The sequence below is a fragment of the Ovis aries genome, chromosome 17 (assembly GCF_016772045.2).
Source record: "Ovis aries strain OAR_USU_Benz2616 breed Rambouillet chromosome 17, ARS-UI_Ramb_v3.0, whole genome shotgun sequence".
Lineage (NCBI taxonomy): Eukaryota > Metazoa > Chordata > Mammalia > Artiodactyla > Bovidae > Ovis > Ovis aries.
The window spans coordinates 66462838-66485153 of record NC_056070.1 but is presented as its reverse complement, the minus strand read 5'-3'; the positions used below and the strand labels follow the sequence as shown (position 1 = coordinate 66485153).

Below are 22316 nucleotides of genomic sequence, written 5' to 3'. Positions count from 1 at the left end.
GAGCACATTTCCAATGTGCACAGCCAAGGCCACTGCAGGAACTGCAGATGTCAGGGCAGGACCCAGATTCTGCCTTCACCCCAACAGAGCCAGCAGTCCCACCGCATAAGCAAGACTCGTGTGGAGCCATTAGAGAAAAGTCAAGATGGGCGTCTAGGCACAGCGTGGCCCCAGAGTCCACAGCCAAACCCCTGTCATTACAGGTCTATGACTTTGCCCTGCATCACGAGAGAGGAAATGGGGTTCAGCATGACTAGCTCTAAACGAACACAGGGGATGCCTAGGGGTCACTCTTTAAAAAATAAAAAAAAATAGTATTCCCAAGCACCACCTTTTCCATCATCAGTTCCCAAATTCTCCTGAGGATCCACCCATCATTTCCAATATCCATTTGGGGGAAAAAATGTCGACACTTGCCACTCTCAAATTTTCAGTGCTTCTCCTGTTCTCTGGGGCTTCCCAGAGATGAATGATAAAGGATCCATGATTCTATTCCAAGCAACTTTGTTTCCAGGGATATCTTTCCCAGGAGGGCAGCAGGAGGAAGGGGGGAGCCAAAGAAATAATCAGAAGCTGCCGTGGGCTCGCTAGGAAGACTGCGTCTAAGTGAGGTGGGTTCAGCATGAGCCATAGCCTGAGTGACGCCGAAGAGGACAGACCCCGCGTCCAACAGATACAGGAGCCTGCCAAGTGCGGTCCTGCCTGCTGCCCTCCGTCCCTGCTTCTCTGACTTCTTTATCTCAGATAGCTCAGACTGGCTCTCCCGAGGGATTCAGTTGGTCCCTTGCCTTTTCCCTGTCCACCTGCAGAGCACCTTTGCAGTGAACAAAAACTTCCTTGGAATTTGCCATTATCCTGGGAAGGGGCGGGACCCACAGTGGCCTCCGTCATCCCCTTTAATGCTCTGGGTGCTGCCGCCACCTCCTCTGGGCCCCACGTCTAGTCTGATGTCTGTGGAGAGCTGGCATCCTTCTTGTCTCCTATCCTCACCTTATCCTGCGGGTAGACCCAGGATGTGCCAGGATCCACCCCACAATAGTCAAATGTCATTCTCAGCACAAGTCGCCAAGAGCCCCAGCCTCCAGGGGACATTTACAGTGTTAACCTGGGCCCCTGGGGGGGCCCACACACGGATAAGAGCACCAGATGGCGCGCCAGAGGGGAGTGTCAGTGTCTTCTGCCTCTCTCGAAAGTGGCTTGAGCAGCTTAGAATGATGTGCTGGTCGCCATGACAACAGGAAGCGGCGCCATCATCCCGGAGATGCATTTCAGCATGCAGTTGCCTCCTGTAAGCCGGCCCAGGTGGTTGCCTCACCTGTCTTCATGAGGCTTTGTGAGCTAGGTAGTTTGGTGCTCATCGAGCCTTCACCCCTCTACCCCACAGTCCAAGATTTCCCAAGAATTCTGACAGGGGCAACGTGTCCAGGAAAAACTCTGATTTCTCTTTCCCTGGAGAAACTCAGGTAGCCCAGGTGGCCAGGGTTCCACTTCCAACTCTATCTTCAGCCTGCCTGGTGCCTCTGAGTTCTCACCCTACTGTGCCTCATTTTAAATTAAAAAAACAAAAAATTTCTTTATTTTATTGAAGCATAGTTGATTTGAGATGTTGTGTTAATATCTGGGTCCAGCAAAGTGACTCAGTAATAGATCTAAATATTCTTTTTCGTATTTTTCCTGCTGTGGTTTATCATAGAATATCGAATCTAGTCTCATGCGCCGTACAGCAGGACTTGGTTGTTTATCCATCCTATATATACTAGCTTGCATCTACTAATCCCAGACTCCCAATCCTTCCCTCCCACCCCTTGTCAAGCACAAGTCTGTTCTCTGTGACTGTGAGTCTGTTTTTGGTTCATAACCATGTTCACGTGTGTTTTATTTTAGATTCCACATGTAAGTGACACCACATATGTTTGTCTTTCTCTGTTTGACTTACTTCACCTCATGTGATCATCTCTAGGTCTACGCATGTTGCTGCAAATAGCGTTATTTCTTTTTCGGGGCTGAGTAATATTCCATTTACCTATGTGCCGCACCTTTAGCCGTGCATCTGTTGATGGACATTTAAGTTGCTTCCGTCTTGGCTCTTGTTAATAGTGCTGCTATGAACACAGGGGTGCGTGTATCCTTTTGAATTCCAGTTTTGTCTGGGTGTATGCATAGGAATGGGATTGCTGGATCATATGGCAACCCTATTTTTAGTTTGTTTCAGAAACCTCCATACTGTTTTCCATAGTGGCTGCACCTAAAAAAAAAGACATTGGGTGAATTACACTTAACTAAAACCGATCACTTTAAAGCCAGCAGTTCAGCGACGTTTACTTTTTATTCTTGACTGTGCGGGGTCTTCACTGCCTCCTGCAGGCGCTCGGCTTGCAGGGGCTGCTGTCCGTTGCAGTGGTTCCTCTTGCTGGGAAGCGCTGCCTCTACAGCACCAGCTCAGTGGCTCTGGTGCCTGGGCTCAGTTGCCCCGAGGTATGTGGGATCTTCTCAGACCAGAGATCGAGCCCATGTCTCCCGCAAGGGCAGACGGATTCTCTACCACTGAGCCACCGGGGAAGTCCAGTTCAGTGGCATCCAGCACTTTCCCAGTGTTGTGCGACAACCGCCTCTATCTAGCTCCAAACCAGGTCACCCCCTCCAAGTAATAATCTGCACCAGTTAAGCAGCCCTTCCCCAGCCTCCCCCCTGCCCCAGGCCCTGGCGACCCTGAACCTCTGTCCTGTCTCTTATGGATGTGCCTTTTCTGGTTATTCCAAATAAATGGAAGCATAAGATATGTGTCCTTTAGGTTCCGGCTTATTTTACCCACATCGTCACACATACCAGCACTGGGTTCCTTGTTATGGCCGGACCATATTCCATTGTATGGCTACACCATAATCTGTGTGCCCATCCATCCGTTGATTGGTTATTTCCACCTTTCGGCAACCGTGGATGCTGCTGCTGTGAACACGTGTAGATGGCATTTGTCTGAGTCCCTCTTTCCAAGCCTTTTGGGCACAGGCTTCTCTGCACCTTGTTTTCTTTCATATGCTCGCCCCAGCCATGCACCTGACCCCCGACCTGCACCTGACCCCCTCAACCCTGCACCTGACCTCCCTGACCCTGCACTGACCCCCTGACCCTGTACCTGACCCCCCGACCCTGCACCTGGTCAGGGCATCCTGGAGACGGGGTGAGGTGGGCTTCACCACCTTGTTACCTAAACTAGTCACACAAACCCTCCTTCCCCAGTGCCGCCTCTCTGCCTGGCCACACCTGCTGTATCCTCCAAGGAAGGGCTCTGGGAAGAGCCAGATTTCATCTGCCCTCCAGCCAAGCTATTAACAGAGCCTGTGTGCCTCCATCCGGGCCTCGGGGGAGCTTCTCTCTGACAGCTGTTCCCCGAGCCAGCAGCTCAGCTCCCAGGCTCACTCAGATAGAAATTTCATTTTCACTCATCAAAGTAGCTATCATCACTGGGATGAGGGTGCTGCTGCTGCTGCTGCTAAGTTGCTTCAGTCATGTCCGACTCTGTGCGACCCCATAGACGGCAGCCCACCAGGCTCCTCCGTCCCTGAGATTCTGCAGGCAAGAACACTGGAGTAGGTTGCCATTTCCTTCTCCAATGCATGAAAGTGAAAAGCGAAAGTGAATTTGCTCAGTCGTGCCGACTCTTTGCGACCCCATGGACTGCAGCCTGCCAGGCTCCTCCAGCAAGAGGGATGAAGGTGGAGCTCCCTAAATTCAGGGGAAAGTGCTCATACTGCAGAGGAGAGCCGCGTGTGGCATGGCCACAAAAAGCACTTGCCCTTCAATGTTCCCGGACCTCCCTCTCCCCGCCCCAACCCCCACCCCATCATCACCTTCAGAAGCAATGAACTTACCCCGCCCCACTAACTTGACACTGTTCAAGGGCTTTACCCACATCCCCCACCCCCAGCATCCTCTGAGAAAATGTCAATATCATTTCCATCTGATAAGGAGAGCGAGGCTCAGAGAAGGAGTGTGATTTACCCCAGGTCAGCCAGCTAAAAAGTGCTGAAGCAGAGATTCAGGCTCAGCACTGTTTCCAAAAGCTGCGCTCAGAATCACTGGAAAAAAAAAAAATCTGCAGTCACGCTCACCCAGTCCTTCCCCTAGAAAGGATGCGCTGGCCCGCGGTCAGCTGGATGCCACCACCTTGCTAGGGACACTTTGGGGTCCATTCACCGCCCTGCCCTGGGCAGGCACAGCAGTGGTTGATATCTCCCTCAGTCCAGGACGGACATCACTGGCTCAGCAGCATTGCCACGGATGAGTAGAGTTCCGTGTTTTCCAGTCTTTTCTCTGTTCTGCCTCCAGGGGCTGCCTTCAAGCGCAAAGGCCAGCAGTGCCGCTAGATAAAGCGTGGACAGGAGTGTGAGCCTGGACTGTCCAAGGTGCAGACTCTGAGACAAGGATTCACACGCTCATAGTTGACTTGGAGCTGATCCCAGGATGAAGCAGACGAGTTGGAGAGTGGACTAACGGAGGAAGACGAGGAAGACCGAGGGGCCAGACTGGGTGGATCAGTGAGGGCATCGCTCTGCTAGGGCTGCCGTCACAGAATGCCACAGACAGGGGGCTTCAGCCGCAGGCTTTTATCTTCTCACGGTTCTGGAGGCTGGAAGGCCAAGGTCAAGGGGGCATCAGGGCTGGTGTCTCCCAAGGCCTCTCCCCACAGCTTGCAGAAAGCCACCTTCCCGCTGCTTCCCCAGAGGGCCACTCGTCTGTGTGTACAGCCCTGGTCTTATCCGAACCCCAGTCCTATGGGATCAGGGCCCCACTTAATCTCCGTGACCTCCATAAGGGCCCTCTCTCCAGATACAGTTGCACTGGGGTCATACTCAGTTCCACCTATGACTTTAGGGAGACACACTCCAGTCTGTAAGAAGAAGAAAGTGGTTGTGGCCACTGCCCTGCTGAGGCGCTCTGACAGGTGGGGCACGCCTGAGCTGTCCCAGGTGAGGTCCAGGGAATCAGGGGGCCTGTCCCCAACTCTCACCCTATGTGGTTGAAGGATGCTCCCCGCACATCGACCCCTTGCCTCCTCCAGGCTGCCCCGGGCACACACCCAACAGATGCCCTTGGCCAGAGACAGCAGTCAGCAGGGAGTCACGGGGCCCACAGCACAGAGCCACTGGGGTGCCCAGGCACGGTGAGGGTCCCGGGGACACGCCATGGGGCATGCTGCCTACTCCCATCACCCACCACTGCCCAATCCTACCCAGCAGAGCCCACCCTGCCCTCCACGAATCCAAGGTCTCCCCAGCTTAAGAAGCTTCCACCCTCTGGGTGCCAACCCGGCATATGCTGGTGAGGAATACAGAGCCCTCCCCCCACCTCCCTGAAGCTCCCACCTAGTCGGGGAAAGAGCAGAAGTCATGGGGAGCAATGCCATCATGACGAAGTTCAGGGGACTTGGGAGAATTTATATATTAATGACCCAACTCATCTTTCAGGTCAGTAAAAGGCCTACTGAGTGCCAGACACTGTACCCGGGACCGAGAACTGAAAGTCACAGGAAGTATAACTATTCCTTCTTAGAACCTTTTCAGTTTCAAGTGGCAGAAAAATAAGTCCGTCGCTGTAACTGTTTCAGGCATAGCTGTATCCAGGTGTCCAGGCAACATTACCAGGTGTCTGTCTTTCTCCAGCAGTGAGGAGGCACTCACCAGGCACTGCCAGGCCCTCTACCACCTGGCTATTTGTTTCTTTCCTCTACCTTCCTCTCAGCTCAATTGGCAGCTGAGAAATGGATGCGGGAGTCAGGAATCTGCCCTTTACTCATGATGTGACATTGCTCTGGGCCTCGGTTTCTTCTTCTGTAAAAGGGGCACAACACAACCTGTCCTGCGGGGCTTTCAGAACAATTAAGGGACTCGACTGCCGGAAACACGTGGTGTAAACATCCCCCCCCCACCTCTCTCCTCTCTCTCCTGAAGAACCGTTAGAGACCAAGACCCAGAGTCCTTGGTCCCGAGAAATTATGATAAACGGGTCTCAGGAACTCCTCAGACATCAACCCTGTCTGCAGGGCATGTAGGTAGCCAGTCCTGTCCACCGCTCATGTGCTCTTTCACACGTGCGCGTCCAAGCTGCTGGTTTAACTCAGTATGGGCTGGTGTGGGCCCCACTCCACACTCGTGGTCTCCTTCTTTACCATCGCCACACACGGGACCTGAAGGTGTACCCTTGACTCTAGGACCCCTGATCAGTTATCCTTTGAGGAAGAGACCATAGGACCCGCAGGGTTTGGGGTTAACTGGTGTTCCCCAGCCTCTTTGTTTGTGGTGCCCGGAGCAAGGCTCGGAGACCAAGCAGCCTTGCTTGAGGTCACACGAGCCTTCCCCATCCCCACCTGGCTCCTTGTTCTGCGAGGGCCAGCCCCTGCCCCCTCCCCTTTGTGCAGGTGCATGCGTGTGCATGTGTGTGTGTGCGCGTGCGTGTGTGTGCATGTGTGCATGTGTGTGCGTGTGCGTGTGTGCGCGTGTGCGTGTGCGTGTGTGTGTGTGCGTGTGTGTGTGCGTGCACGTGTGCGTGTGTGCGTGCGTGTGTGTGCGCGTGTGTGCGTGTGCGTGTGTGTACGCGTGCGTGTGTGTGCGCGTGTGCGTGCGTGCGTGTGCCTGTGTGCGTGCGTGTGCGTGTGCGTGCGTGTGCGTGCGCGTGTGTGTGTGTGCGTGTGCGTGTGTGCGTGTGCGTGTGTGTGCGTGTGTGTGTGTGCGCGTGTGTGTGTGGAGGGAAGCCGAAGGTCCCAGGCCGGGGTGATGGAAGCAGAGACCCTGGTGGCAGTGGGTGGGGTGAGGAGGGTTTGGCGTGTGTAAGCGTGTGGGTGTGCGTGTGCGTGCGTGTGCATGCGCACATGTGTGCACACGTGTGTGTGTGTGCTGTGTGAGCCAGCCTCTGTGCGTCCTGTGTCCCTGCTGCTCCTTTGTCTGCGCTTTTGTGTCCAGACAACAGAGAAGGCAGGCAGCGAGTGTGCCATTCTCACCCAGCCCATCTCGCGATCCGTCTGCAAACAGACGCCCCGCACCTGCTCCCTGGCCTCCCCAGCCGCCCCAGCAGGTGCTGCAGCCGGCCAGCCTCTCCCCATCCTGCCCGCCCTCCCAGCCTATTTCTTCTCCTGTAAGGGCAGATGCTGGCAGAGCCAGGGAGGGGCCAGAAGGAACCGGAAAGGGGGACACACTCCCTGCAGAGCCTCACGCCCAGACCCGATGCGCCCGCAGCCCCATCAGTGCATGCTCTGCACACTCACCAAACCTGCACACTCACCAAACCCTGCTCACTCCGGCTCTCTGCCTCCATCACCCCGGCCTGGGACCTCCGGCTTCCCTCTGGTCTGCTCCCCTCACTCCAGCCAGAAGGGTCTCGAAATGCAAAGCTGACCTCATTGCCCCCCCCCCCCGCCTCAGCCCACAGCCCTTCAGGGTCGCAGGATGAAGAGTGAGCGCCTTGCCTTCCCGGTAAGGCCCTGCCTTGGCTGATTCCTGCTGACGGTCCCGCGTCCATCCCTCACCACGCTCCTGCTCCACTTGCCACCCGGCCGCCACCCCCGGCCCCGCCTGAGTGTCTTTGTCTCGGACAAGGACACTTGGAGAAGGGATGAAACCTTCTCCTGGTCAAAGTCAAGGCCGTTTGTTACACACAGTCCTTGATTGACCCATGTCCCGCCCCTTCGGGGCTCCTTTTAGTTGGAGATTACATAGCTATTTGTCTGTGTGTATACACACATGCTCACACACACGCACACACGCACACACACCAGCTTGTGAGATCCTTTATGGGAGGAACCTGCTGTTTATCCACCCACGCACCACCAGAGCTCGCCCCCGGGGTCTGACTCACAGGTGGCCCTCCATGTACGTTGGTCAAAAGAACAACTAAACCTTCAGGTGTAAATGCTGCAGTTCTGGAAGGCTTCTCAGAAACCGTTTAATAGATGGACAGACAGAGACCCAGAGAAGGAAGGTGACTCACCCAAGGCTTTGTTGCAACGCAGGCATGCTGATGGTATAACCTGTGTCTGCCTTCCAAAGGGCACCTTCTCCTTTAGAAGCCAGTCAACCAGCTCAAGCGCCCACGCTGAACTGGCTGCAGAGCCGCTGTCCGCTTCCCAGAACTTGTCTGCCTGTGTGAGTTAGTGGTGTGTCCTCATCCCTTTCTCCAAACACCTGCTGCCGTCGCCTTGAGCCCCTCTCGCTGGGTCCTCCCTTTCCTGCAGCCCATCATCTCCCCGCCCCGACTCAGACGCCGTGTGAACCCCCGTCCTCACTGATCCCCAGAGCAGAAGCGAATGCAAAGCTCTTGAAGAAGACGACTAAGGAAATTCGGGGCAAATAACAGTCACTGAGCATTTACTGTGTTCCAGCTCCTGGGCTAAACGCTCGAAGTGCAATGGCCGTAACAGCCCATGGTACCAGTACTGGTATTATCCCCATTTTACAGACACGGAAACTGAAGCTGAGGGACACAGCTAGGAGGTGTCTGAGCCGAGACTCAGCCCCAGCAGTCTGCATCCAGATCTGGCCCCGTCACACCTTCCCGGGCTCTCCGAGTGCCCGCCGCACTGGTCTGGGGGCAGCAGCCCATGCAGTCCTCCCTGCATCCTGCAGCCCCGTCTCCCTACCTCCCCATCCCCACGCGGCCACGCCGCAGCCATTCTGCAGGAACAACGCATTCTTTATTTATGAGATGCATCTGGACTCTGCAGATCGGCTGGGAATGCTGCGGTGTCTGCAGGCAGGAGGCAGAAAGTTCTGGAGGCCAGAAGTCCTCCAGGAGGCAGACAGGGGCGGGGCTCAGGGCCCCAGACTCTAGCAGGGGCACCCAGTGGGTCTCCAGAGCCCAGAGTGGGAGTGGAGGCAAAGAGATTTGGGCTTTGGATCCTCTTTGCATCCCGGCCTGCCCCCGGCAAGCAGCAGAGAACCCGGGGCGGGCTGGCGGCACAGAGACCGGAGACACACAGGCGCTGGGCATCTCCGCAGGCTCCCACAAAACCCCACAGGGCAGGGCTTCCTGTGCCCACTTTATAGGGGAGGAGACAAGACTTGTAGAAGGCAGGAAGCTCTTTCTGAATTTTTAACCTTGCTTTGTCAGCCCTGTCCCCCACAAAGAAGGGAATTAAAGCGGCTTGCTGGGCTTCCCTGGTGGCTCAGATGGTAAAGAATCTGCCTACAATGCGGGAGACCTGGGTTCGATCCCTGGGTCAGGAAGATCCCCTGGAGAAGGGAATAGCTACCCACTCCAGTATTCTTGCCTGGAGAATCCCATGGACAGAGGAGCCTGGCAGGCTACAGTCCATGGGGTTGCAAAGAGTCAGACATGACTGAGCGACTAACACACACACACACACACACACACACAGTGTGGCTTATAAGCACGCCCTCAGGGGCTTTCCTGGTGGTCCAGTGTTTAAGAATCTGCCTTGCAATGCAGAGGACACAGTTGCGATCCCTGATCTGGGAAGATCCCTAATGCCGGGCAGTAGCTAAGCCTGTGCATCACAGCTACTGAGCTCACACACTGCAGTTACTGAAGCCTGTGCCCCTTAGAGCCCGTGCCCCACAGCAAGAGATGCCACTGCAATGAGAAGCCTGTGCCCTGCAATGAAGAGAAGCCCCTGCTCACTGCAAGTAGAGAAAGCCCTTGTGATGCAATGAAGGCCCACCACAGCCAAAAAAATCAGTGAATACATAGATTCTTTTTAACTTAAAAATTCTTTAAAAAAGATTAAGGATGCCCTCCAGCCCAGGCAAAAAACTAAATATACAATGGAGAAAATGAGGCTCACAGAAAGGAATATGGAGTCAGGGATTAAGCTCCTCCTCCAAAGCCTGTCACCTGGTACTGCCCAGTTGCTAGTGGTGGATTGTGCTTTGGTCCCGAGCATCCTGGCAGTCAAGGCAAAGAGGGAACGCAGTTCCTTTCGAAGGTATCCAGGGTCTACAAGGAGAAAGGACGTTGGAAACACAGGTGTGACAGGGAAACAGAGGAGGAACATCAGGCCCCTAATCAAATCTCAGATTCCAAAGTTCCTAGAAATTGTCCCACCAACCCGTATTCCACCACCTCTTTCCCTACTCCACCTGCCCAGGGTAGAACAGTCTCCTGACAGCCTCCAAGTGAAGTGAAGTCGCTCAGTCGTGTCCGACTCTTTGCGACCCCGTGGACCGTAGCCCACCAGGCTCTTCCGTCCATGGGATTCTCCAGGCAAGAATACTGGAGTGGGTTGCCCTTTCCTTCTCCAGGGGATCTTCCCAACCCAGGGATCGAACCCAGGTCTCCCACATTGCAGGCAGACGCTTTAACCTCTGAGCCACCAGGGAAGTCCAGCCTCTAGGAGGTGTGTTTTCACATGCGGCCACCAGGTGGCGGTGCGGCGCAGGTCTCGGGTGGAGGTTTGTTAGATTCCCGTGGTGGCCCAGTGGGCTGGAGGGGCCGGGAAGCGCCTGAGCTACCTTGGTGAACTAGTGTGGAGCCTTCGGTTGAACCTCAGTGAAGAAATCGGTCTCAGGCCCGGGCAGACTGCACTGCTTCCTCACAGAGGAAGGAGGAAGAGCCCTGGCCAGAGTGGCACGAGTCACTGGTTTTGAGTCTCAGCCCTGCTTCCCATTTTCCGTGCAAAAAAGCACATTCATTTGCACGTGCTAACCTATCTTCTTACCTGAGCAAGCGGTTGATAACGCCTTGCAGGGGGAAGAGGAGACGGAGCCAGCGATGCAGAGATCGCGGTCACTAAGGCCAAGAACAGCCGGCGGCTGGCGTGGGGCGGGGGGGGGGCGGGGGGGGGGGTGGCGGTGAAAGAACAAGAGCTTCTAAGATACAGGTGAGGAAAAAGGGGGCCCAAAGGAGGCCCAAAAGGAAAGCCACCAGGGCCCCTGGTTAGGGACAAGGAGAGGAAGTGGTCAACGCTTCTGTTTCTCCTCATGGGTTCAGGGGTTTAGGAGAGTTCAAAGAGCCAGGATTTGTTCAAGTGTCGATGACAAACCCATCTTAAAACATCTTAAAAGGAAAAATATAAAAACACAGGGAGAAGGTGTTTTTCGGTTCATGTGATAAATAGCGCAGGGGGTATTTGCATAACAGGATAGTGGGGCTCATTTCTGGCCGCTAGGGCTTCCCCTGCCTTGGTTTTGCTTTCATATTGCCTTCGAAGGCAAGTCCCGATCTCACACCTGCCAGTTCACAAGCCTAGCGCGGAGAAAGCATCTCCTTCCAAATGGTCCCAAAGTTCCAGAGCGGCCTCTCATTGGCTCCCCCTGGATCACAGGCCCATCCCTTGGACCAATCACGGTGACTGTTACCTGGCCCGCCGCTGTTCTCCTCACCTCTGCAATCAGGCGAGTCCTCCGCGGACTCCACCCGGAGAGGGAGACAGGCGACGCTCTTAAGGGAAACTGGGGTGAAAAGGGCAGACTGTCACCTCCAGGAGGAACCGGTCACAACCCGCAGGACTGCCTCCGCCACGTTTTTGTGTCAAGAGAATCTTCAGGAGCGTGAGGCAGGAAAAGAGCCTCCTCGCCCTGAGGTATCTCCCCTCCACCAGTCTTGTAGTTAGGCGATGGGCAAACAGCCGTGGGAAGTAGGGATCGGGGGCCACAGCCCATCGTGGGGGCTTGTGCCAGACTTGGCTCCCCACCCCAGTGGGGCGCGCGGGGTGGAGTGGGGGCTTCTGGGCTCAAGTCCCTCGTTAGTGAGCTGGGGACGATGGCCTGGGGCGGGGGGGCGAGGGGGCGGCGGTTGAGTGCCCGGCCCTGTGACCAGCTCGAAGCAGACCTCAGTAGGTGCCGTTTCTTAACAAAGGGCTGCGGTGATGAGCGCCGTTACTGGAGCCATCGTTGCTCTGGTCCTTGTTAGGGATGAATAGGCGCTCCACGCAGCCGCTTCTGGCAGGATTCCGGGAAAAGCTCCCTAGCCAGGTCTCACTCGCCCTCCTCTCGCCTATTTCTTCACTCGCCCTCCGCCCCTCCCTCTCATAAACACGCTCAGGACGGGTAAGGTCTTCCACTTCTCGCCTCCTTTCATCCCGGGTGGTTTCTTTACTTTCTGTCTGACCTGTCCCACCATCATCTCTGTCAGGGCCTCTGTGCTCCCAGGGCGGTGGGGGCGGGGGGGGGGGGGGGTGGAGGAGAAAGTGATTCATTAAGTGTGAGGACCCTGTAAACCAGAGAAAGGACCAGACAGGTAGGCAGGAGGCTTCGGAGCAGCCTCGTGGATGGTGCTTAGTGCGGGGCCTTAGGCAAGGGCCTTTCCCTCTCTGGGCCAAAAGGAAGTTGGCGTGAGACCCCTAGTCCCAGACGCTGTGGTGGGTCACGTGCACCACGTGTGGGGTTCTGCGTGACTGGTGTTCTGTGCGTAACACTCACTTCTGAACAAACAGCATCAATAATTCAAGTGCCCCTTCCTTTATAACCTAGGAGAATTGGTCTTCTGGCAAGATGGGAAAAATGATTTCACGCTCCCTTTCCCCCCCTCCCATGATCACCCCTGACAAATTGTCTCTTTATTGCCTGTCACTCCGGCCGTCATCTCACATCTGGGGTTCCATTTTTTACAGTTGCCAACCTCACTCTGGCTCTGACCGGGACTGGCTTTTAATAGGGTTGCCATCAGATTCCAGTGAGGCTCTCCCCATTCTTTCACTCAGCAAATATGGCCTGCTTTGACCCCTAGGGACCCACAGCTTACTTAGGATAGATGAGAAGGTTCCCCATTTATTCATGCTAAAGTGTAAGGGGCAACTTTCTTAACTTTTTCAAAGGAGGGTATGAACCTAGCAATTTACTGTTTACAAATCCCACTGTGCCTAGTATCTCTTTAACGCTCCGGAAGCTTTATACAACCCACAGTGAGCTCAATGCTCTTCAGGGCTGGGTGACCTCAGGCAAGTAGCTTGACCTCTCTGAACCTCTGAGCCTCAAGTTCTTGATGAGCTTTATGGGGATAATGATAATGTCAAGGAGTTACTGTGAAGTTTAAATTATATCCCAGATGAAAGAAACCAGGGGAATGTATATCATCAATTTTATCATCATTGTTATTGTTATGAGGAAGGTTGTAAGGGGGTTGGGGTAAAGACAGAGGACTATCAGAGTGAAAAGACAGAGAAAGTTAAAGTATTACTAATAACCATACTGAGAATGATACCAACAACTTCCCCGAAGTTTTCTTGAGACCTTATCGAGTGCCTTGTGTATGTTCTGGGCACAGGCATATATAATATGTCCTTTAACTTTTCACGAGCAAAGGGGTGGGTATTGTGTTTCCCCAGTTAACAGACAAGAAAACTGAGGTGACAAGCTGGGAGCCCAGGATGCGTGTCCATGCTGTGATGGCCTCTGTTCCCAGGGGTGATACCAGTTCAGAACTATCAGGGTCAGACAGTCACCCCTTGTGGAAGGTACAGCTTTAGAGTTACAACTTTCCTATACCCAGTGCTTTCTAGGGGCTCAGAGTGGAGACATTTCTAGGTGGAAAATGGCGACCAGACCCAACCCTCATCCAAGGCCTCAGCAAAACCTCAGAATCCACAGACTGACTTCAGGCCCCCTCTCTAAATTGTCCTCATCCCTATGTCTTCCTAATGCCCGTTCCCTAGGACTGACCATGACACCACGTCCTGGACAGTATCCCTGCTCCCATAGCAACACTTAGCATCTCCGCAGTGCCCTTCCTAAAGTCCTGCCAAATGCCAGGACCTGAACACTCCAACCTAATTCATACTAGGCTGTGAATGACTATATCACACTTAACTGCCCCATTTACCACTTTATTCCTCAAGTCATTCATGAGGCAAGATGCTCCACCAAAAAGGAAAATAAAAGATAACAGTTGTGTGTCAGGTACTTTTGAAAAACCCCGAACACTCTCTTCTCCCTTCCAGAGAGTCATCTGCTATCGTTGTTCAGCCACTCAGCCTTGTCTGACTCTTTGCAACCCCACGGACTGAGAGAGTCAGGATTCACATTACACTCCGGCAAGCTGTGAGTATTCCTGCACTGTAGACACCAACAGTACCCAAAGCTACAGGACATAATTTTTGTTCAAGGAACCAAGTAACAATACCTGTAAAACAGCCATTGATAAATCCTAAGTGAGGACCCAGGTTCCATCCCTGGTCTTGGAACTAGGATCCCACAAGCCACGTGGTACAGCCAAAAAAATTAAACAAATAAATTTAGTTAAATAATAAAAAGAGACGTGACTCTGTTATACATTGGAAATGGGGCTTCCCCAGTGGTTCAGCAGCTAAAGAATCCTCCTGCGATGTAGGAGACTCATGTTCGAGCCCTAGGTTGGGAAGATGCCCTAGAGAAATAGCAGCCCACTCCAGTGCTGTTGCCTGGAAAATCCCATGGACGGAGGAGCCTGGTAGGCTGCAGTCCACGGGGTCACAAAGAGTTGGACATGACTGAGCAACTTCCCTTTCACTTTTCACTTTCATGCATTGGAGAAGGAAATGGCAACCCACTCCAGTGTTCTTACCTGGAGAATCCCAGGGACGGGGGAGCCTGGGGGGCTGCCGTCTATGGGGTCGCACAGAGTCGGACACGACTGAAGCGACTTAGCAGCAGCAGCCAGTATTCTTGCCTGGAGAATTCCATGGACAGAGGAGTCTGGTGGGCTGCACTCCAGGTGGTCACAAACAGTCAGACACGACTGGGCACTAGCAGGGTAGAATGGGGGCAATAGTACCCCCAAAGAAGTGAAAATTGGTACCTGAGGCGCAAACGAAACAAAAATAAACCCCAAACATTATTCTTTTTATGTGAAGCACAGATGTACATATATGATGGACATGGATCTACATTATATTAACATCTGTGGCATTAAGATTCTGTTGGCAAAAGGGGAGGCAGTTTGGAAAACAATGTCTGAAAAGACGCTGGAGGGGTGGCAATAAAGAAAAAAAGCTTTAGAAACACTGGACTTGATAGAGAAGTTCCTTCCAAGTCTGTGAACACCTGATTCTAAATGAGAGGGTCAGCAGGAGTACAGGGGGCCCAGGTTCCATCCCTGGTCAGGGAACTACATCCCACGTGCCTCAACTAAGACCTGGCACCACCAAATAACTTTTAAAACACCGAACCCACAGGTGGGAACAAACCTGGTCTCGTGGACTGAAACGTTTCCTCTCAAAATTCACAAGTTGAAGTCCAACCCCCAATACCCCAGAATATAAAGATATTTGGAGAAAAGGTGTGCCGAGAGATCATTAAGTCAGGCTGTTAGGGTGAGGCTCTCATCCAAGAAGACTGGGGTCTTTATAAGAAGAGGAAGAAGTACCAGGGGTTCACACACAGAGGAAAGTCCACATGAGGACACAGGGAGGAGGTGGCCGTCTGCAAGCCGAGGAGAGAGCCCTCCCCAGAAACCAACTCTGGTGGCACCTTAATCATCAACTTCCAGCCTCCATAACCATGAGAAAGTAGATTTCTGTTGTTTAAGCCACTGTCTGTGCTATCTGGTTTTGGCAAATGTAAGCACCCCACTACAGTACTCTTGCCTGGAAAATCCCATGGACAAGAGGAGCCTGGTAGGCTGCAGTCCATGCGGTAGCAAAGAGTCAGACAAGACTGAGCAACTTCACTTTCACTTTTAACTTTCATGCATTGGAGAAGGAAATGGCAACCCATTCCAGTGTTCTTGCCTAGAGAATCCTAGGGACGGGGGAGCCTGGTGGACTGCCATCTATGGGGTCGTGTAGAGTCAGATACGACTGAATCGACTTAGCAGCAACAGCAGCAGCAGCAGCAACAAATGAATACGCCTGGGATGTTTAAGGAACACATCACTACAGGGACATGAGGTCATAGACAGCACAGGGGAGGCAGACCATGGCCAGCCTCGGTGTCAGACTAGGAAATACTGGTTTGTTTTGTTCTTGGGGTAGGGTGGGAAGTGTGGGAGGGTTTTAGCAGGGGAGCAAAGGTCAAACTTACTTTTTTTAAAAATATACCCACACTTGCAGCCTGTGGGATTGTAATTCCCCAACCAGGGATTGAACCCATGCTGCCTGCTCTGAGAGCACGGAGTCTTAACCATCGGGCTGCCAGGGAAGTCCCCCACCTTACGTTTTCAACGGGGCCACTCTGGCTGCTGGGTGCAGAGCAGATTTGTTGTGCAGCCACTAAGTTGCGTCCAACTCTTTGCGAACCCCAGGCTCCTCTGTCCATGGAATGTCCCAGGCAAAAATACCGGAGCAGGTAGCCATTCCCATCTCCAGGGAGTCTTTTCGACCCAGGGATAGAACCTGCTCTCCTGCACTGCAGGCAGATTCTTGACCACTGAGCTACCAGGGAAGCCTGAAGAACAGGTTGTTCAGAGGCAAAGTGGGACCAGGGAGACCGACGGGGATGGAGAGAGAGCGGCTTGGACCAATGTAGGGGCAACAGAGATGGTGACAAGGGCTTGGTTTCTAGTACATTCTGAAGGCGCAGACACCACGATTTGCCAGTGCATTGGACTGCGGGGTGTGAGAGATTTGGGATTATTCCAAAGGTTTGGGCCCACACAGCTGGAAACGTATAGCTTCAGTTGTGGATGGATTCTGTTTGAGACGTACGTCAGACATCCACGTGGAGGTGTGGAGGAAGGAGCTGATATTCAGGGATGGAGTCTAGAGGAGAGGTCAGAGCAGCGATAAACTCCAGGGAAGGACTGCCTCCCAGCCCTCTCCCATCATCTGACTGAGGTCCTTGCTTATCCACCCTACACACCCAAACCTCCTCATCACAGCACCCGTCACAGGAGATTATAGCCCACTGTGGACTTGTCTGCCTTCCCCACCCAACTGCGTGAGAGAAAAGGTTTTGTGTCTCTTGTTTACCATTTGCCAGGGCCTGGGTGCACAGGAGGTCCCAGGCATGTGGCTGTTTGAATGAACGGCATACTACAAAGAGGGGTTAAAAAATGACTAAAAGTGCCAGTGTTCCCAAATACTGTCCTCTCCTTCCTGAGCCAGATAATGTTATCTTTTCCAGCAGGCTGTTCAGAACCCCGCCCCTTCCTGACTCTATCAGACTTACTTATGACAGAGGAAGATAGTCCGGAAAACAGCCAGATGGCTTACGATTGCTAAGACAATCTATATACAAAGAACCAGGAGAGACAGTAAGGGCAGGGCGGGGCGAGGAACGTGTGTGCAGATCCGGCCACTCAGGCTGCAAATGGAATGGGAAGGTGGAAGCTGTTAAATGTGACTCCAGGGCAGTATGTGTGAGAAAGAACTGGGGAGAGAAAAAAAGGAAGGTGTGAAGCTTTAAGGGAGAGAACTTGCTCCCTCCATGCATTGCTTTAAAAAAAAAAAACACATGCTTGGGACAGTTTATTGGGAAGACAGGAATCATAAACATACGTGTACCTGAGTTTGGGGGAGAACGGATACATGTGTACGTGTGACTGAGATCCTTAGAACTGTCCACCTAGAACTATCACAACATTGTTAATCAACTACATCCCAATACAAAGTAAAACATTTAAAAATAATTATATGTGCACCCTCCCTAGTAACTCAGCCAGTAAAACCCTCCTGCAGTGCCGGAGACCTAGGTTTGATCCCCAGGTTGGGAAGATCCACTGGAGAAGGGATACGCTACCCACTCCAGAATTCTGGCCTGAAGAATTCCATGGACTGTATAGTCCATGGGTCGCAAAGAATCAGACACAACTGAGTGACTTTCCCTTTCACTTTCCATAAAACAGCAGCAAGGTTCTTGAGGGAAAAAAAATCAGGAAGCAAAAATGAACAAAACTAAGGATAGAAGTAGGTAAAGCCCAAATCTCTGTAGGAGATATTAACAGCCCTTTCTGAGTGATTGATTAAAAAAATAATAATTTTTTAAAAATTGGCAAGGATATAGAAAAAATCCTACCAAAGTTGTGAACCAACCTGACCTAGTCCACATTTATAGAACACTACACCGAACAACGGTAAGACCTTAAAATTTTCACGTCTATCAGAAATAGACCATAATCCGGGCCAGGAAATAAGTTTCATTAGAATATTGAAATCTTGAGTATGGTCTCTGATCACAATTAACAAACCGATAACAATAAATTATGTAGGAAATCCCAAATATTCAGATAGGATATCCCTAAGTAACCTGTGGATCAAAGAAGAACTCATAAGGGAGACTGGAAAATATCAAAGTGAGTGATAATGAAAACACATCAGATCACAATTTCTGGGAAGCAGCAGTGATTGCAGGGAAATTCTAAACTGCGACTATATGGGCGTGCGTGCCGCGGGTGCATGCTGTCGCTTCAGTGTGTGTGACTCTTTTCGACCCCATGGACTGTAGCCTGCCAGGCTCCTCTGTCCATGGGATTCTCCAGGCAAGAATACTGGAGTGGGGTGCCGTGCCCTCCAGACATCCTCCCCACCCAGAGAGCCAACCCGTGGCTCCTGCGTTGCAGGCAGATTCTTTACCATCTGAGCCACCAGGGAAACCCATATGGGGGGAGGGGCCATAATTAATGACTCGAGGCTCTACCTTTAAAAGCTAGACACAAGACGAATAAAGTAAACCCTAAATAATAGAAGATGAACAACAGGAAGGGTAAGAGCAAAACTCAGCGAAATGAAACACGGACGACAGAGAAAATCAGCAAAGCCACACGCTGATCCTCTGAAAGGATTCACCAAATGGAAGACCACAGGCTGACACTAGGCCTTTTATTTTAGTATTACTTTTAGTTTTTCGTGCTGACTGTGCGTGGACTGGCCCACAGGGTTAACGGTGCATACGGGTTATGGGGCGGGCAGACGGGAGAGCAGCTGCAGCATCCGCGGCTCCTCCATTCCAGACAAGCACACGTGCCCTGCTCAGCGCCGACCCCTCTGCTCACTGCTGGATTCTTCGGATGCTCTGCACCTGGAAGGTCTGGGCGTGAGAACCCCACTCCCGGAAGTGCTTGTAGTCGCCTGAGTGGTGGTCACACTCCAGCACGTACTGAAAGCCTCGGTAGCCAGGAAACTGGGAGCAAACCCAGCTGGAAAAGGGAAGGGGGCAGACCGTTACCTTTCAAGAGGCACCAGCACGGCCACCAAGGCAGAGACACGGGGGCAGCCGGGGCTGCGAGCACACTCCAGCCACCCCGCGCTCCTGCCCAGAACGCGCCCTGCTCTGCCCGCCACGGGCGTCTAGATCACGCGCTTCCGTCTGCCAGCGACACCCTTCTGGCCCTTCTTTGCCTGGTCGAGTTAATATTTATCATCCAGGTCTCAGCCCGATCTTCACTGCAACGGGGGCGGTCTGACTTCTCGTCTAAATTAGGCCACGGTCCCCCCTCGTACCTTTGTAGCACTCGCGTAATTAGGTAATTAACAGATTATTTGTAAAAAAAAAAAAAAAAAAGTCATGCTCCTCTGCCAACAGCAAGCACCTGTGTGCCCTGGTTCATTGTTATTTAGCGCCTGCACAATGCCTGGCACAATAAATATTTGATGAGGAAAGGGAGGGGGGAGGGGGGAGGAAGGCGGGAGGGGAGGGGAGGGAAGAGGAGGGGAGAAGGAAGAGGGAGGAGGGGGAGGGGATGGCAGGAGGAAGAAGGGAGGAGTCTTCCTCTTCATTGACCCTCACATTGTTCAGGACTAGACGAGGGCTGGTGTCTTCTCTGAGCTTCCCTTCCCCTTTCTGTAAGAGGGAGGCGGACTCGAGATTCCCAAGAGGTCCATCCTCCTCAGGAGGTGTTCCCCCAGCCCTCTCAACCTCCTCTCTGTCCCTGCAGAGCACAGCCTCGATCCACTTACGCCCCCGAGTGGACGTGGAAGGAGCCCACTTCATTGCCATCCCAGCCCATGGCCTGTAGAGAGGGGTAGTCATCACTCAGCTCTCCTTTCCTGCCCAGGAAGTTCTCCTGCTCGAAGATGGTCAGCCTCGAGTCGCGGTGGTTCTGCAGGGAAGAGAGTCAGAGCATCAGGGTGTCAGTCGGAAGCCCCAGCAGGCCCCCGCACCCCAGCTCTCATCTCCAAAAATCAGCCTTCCTCGCCAGCCCTCTGGAAGGACAATAAGGCAACAGGCACTGGAAACCTTATAAGAGGCAAAACCTTCCTGAAATTTACACAGAATAAACAAGGACAACAAGCCTTGGTGATAAAAGAAAAAAAGAAAATAATCAAAAAAATCAATATGACACCCAACAGCAGGGGATCAGGGGGTAAGCTGGAGTGTTGCACTAGGGTTAAGAGCAGGGTGTGGAGATCTGGGTTCAAATCCTGATTCTCCACACACCAGCTGACTGAGCTTAAAAACATGCCCCACATATACACAATGGAATATTACTCAGCCATTAAAAAGAATGAAGTGATGCCATTTGCAGCAACCAGGATGGACCTAGAGATTGTCATACTGAGTGAAGTAAGTCAGACAGGGAAGGAGGAAATATCGTATGCCGTTCCTTACATGTGGAATCGAAAAAGAAATGATGCAGAAGAGCTTAACTTACAAAACAGAGAGAGACTCACAGACGGAGAGAACGAACTTAATGGTTGCCGGAGGGGAAAGATGGGGGGATGGGATAGTTAGGGAGTTTGGGATGAACATGTACACACTGCTATATTCAAAATAGATAACCAACAAGGTCCTACTATATAGCACATGGAACTCGGCTCAATGTCATGTGGCAGCCTGGATGGGAGGGGCATTTAGGGGAGAATGGATACACGTATATGTGTGGCTGAGTCCCTTTCCTGTTCGCCTGAAACTATGGCAGCATTGTTAAATTGGCTATACCCCAATACAAAATAAAAAGTTTAAATAGACAAAGAAAAACCTGTCCCACAGCATTTCTGAGCCTGTTTCCACATCTATAAAATGAAATTAACCACATCCACTTTTGCAGAACTGGTAAACTAGGTAAAGGCAGGGATCGCTTCTGTGAGAGCCCGCGTGGGTCCCTATATGGGCACAGTGGCTGGGCTGTCTGTGGAACAAGTGAGCAGCCATGAGACAGTATACTGGGTAGGCACCATGGAAAATGTCACAGGTGAGATTTAATCACCCGGAGGGTGACTGGATATATTTGCAGAGGGGGTAAGGCTGGTTTCCGAGCTTTAGGTTCATTATGATTCAATTTGTACAACCAAATGATATGCATATGTAGATATATAGCCTTAGGTGGTGCTGATACGCAGATCTAGACATTGATATGGACATCAATCGCTGCAGATAGCATCTGTGGGTAGCACAGAAACCAAGGGAATCTCAAGTACCGATAACAGTAGGCTTCTGTCTCAGAAGTGTGGGTATAAGTGACTTTTATTTTCTTATTCAGCCATATGGGGTTTTTCCCTGAACTTTAAGGGACAAATACATGTGCTGTAGTTATTGAAAATTCATCAAAATTGTTTTTTGAAGGAGAAAAATACACCTTTTTGAGCCTCAGTTTTTTCGTCTGTAAAATGGGGGTCATAATACTCACCTCCCCCCATACTCTGTACACAGTAGCTAAAATATAAAATCAGGGCCACTGACCATGAATTAGGAATAAGACATAGGACCCCTATTTCTTCCATTGCCCTGCCATCTCTGGTGCCCAGCCTCTCCCAGTGCCCCTGAGTCATGAAAAGAGGGACGCAAGGACATCTCCGGTGGTCCAGAGGTTAGGGTTACATGCTCCCGACACAGGGGGCACAGTTCAGTCCCCAGTCAGGGCACTAAGGTCCCCAAAGCCGCACAGCACGGCCAGAAAAAAGGAAAAGGACACACAGCAGGAAGGAGTTCATATCACAACCAGAGCAGCAATGGGCAGAATGTCTGTGCTGGGCTCCGTCCGCATGTACATTTTTCCCCCCCAGAACTTAAGTACCATGGCCCCAGTTTAAGATGAAGAAACTGAGGCTCAGAGAGGGGAGGGACCACCACAGCTTGAAGCAGTGATACGAGAACCTGAACTCTGGACATCCAATTTCCAAGCCCCCACTGGAGGGGCTCAGCCCCCCACCCCCGCCCTCAGGGATCAGGCAATGTCAGGACTCACAGCGCAGGCCACCGGCCGGAAGGAGGTGAGCCGCTCCGCGGGGTAGGACGTGTTGCCGCTCCAGGCGTCCCAGGATGGGTACTCGCCCCGCTCCAGCACATACTGCTGCCCTTGGAAGCCGGCGTGCTCAAAACCCACCCACCTGCCAACAGAGGGTAGAGGGTACAAGGGGTGAGGAGGCCTCCGACCCTGAGTTCCAGACCAGTGGTTGTCATATAGGGGTGACTTTGCCCCCCACACACACACACACCCAAGGAGGCATTTTAAATGTCTGCAGGCATTTGTAGTTGTCTTGCTGGGAGTCCGGAGGAGAGAGATTTACAACTGGCATT

General features: G+C 52.5%; 1 protein-coding gene and 1 long non-coding RNA gene across 2 annotated transcripts in view; one reads left to right on the top strand and one right to left on the bottom strand.

The window, feature by feature from the left end:
• Positions 1-11182: 11182 nt before the first annotated feature.
• Positions 11183-20777, top strand: LOC121816971 (uncharacterized). Its single transcript, XR_006056727.2, has 3 exons — positions 11183-11530; positions 13886-13985; positions 19735-20777. It is a non-coding gene; the product is annotated as an uncharacterized LOC121816971 (long non-coding RNA).
• Positions 18663-22316, bottom strand: part of CRYBA4 (crystallin beta A4) — a 16502-nt gene continuing 12848 nt past the window's right edge. Inside the window, exons 4-6 of the mRNA XM_027980287.2 lie at positions 21985-22126; positions 19757-19899; positions 18663-18996 (exon numbers count right to left, since the gene is read on the bottom strand). Of these exons, the coding sequence (XP_027836088.1) occupies positions 18849-18996; positions 19757-19899; positions 21985-22126 (433 nt within the window). The 3' untranslated portion in view covers positions 18663-18848. The remainder of the gene's footprint in view (positions 18997-19756; positions 19900-21984; positions 22127-22316) is intronic.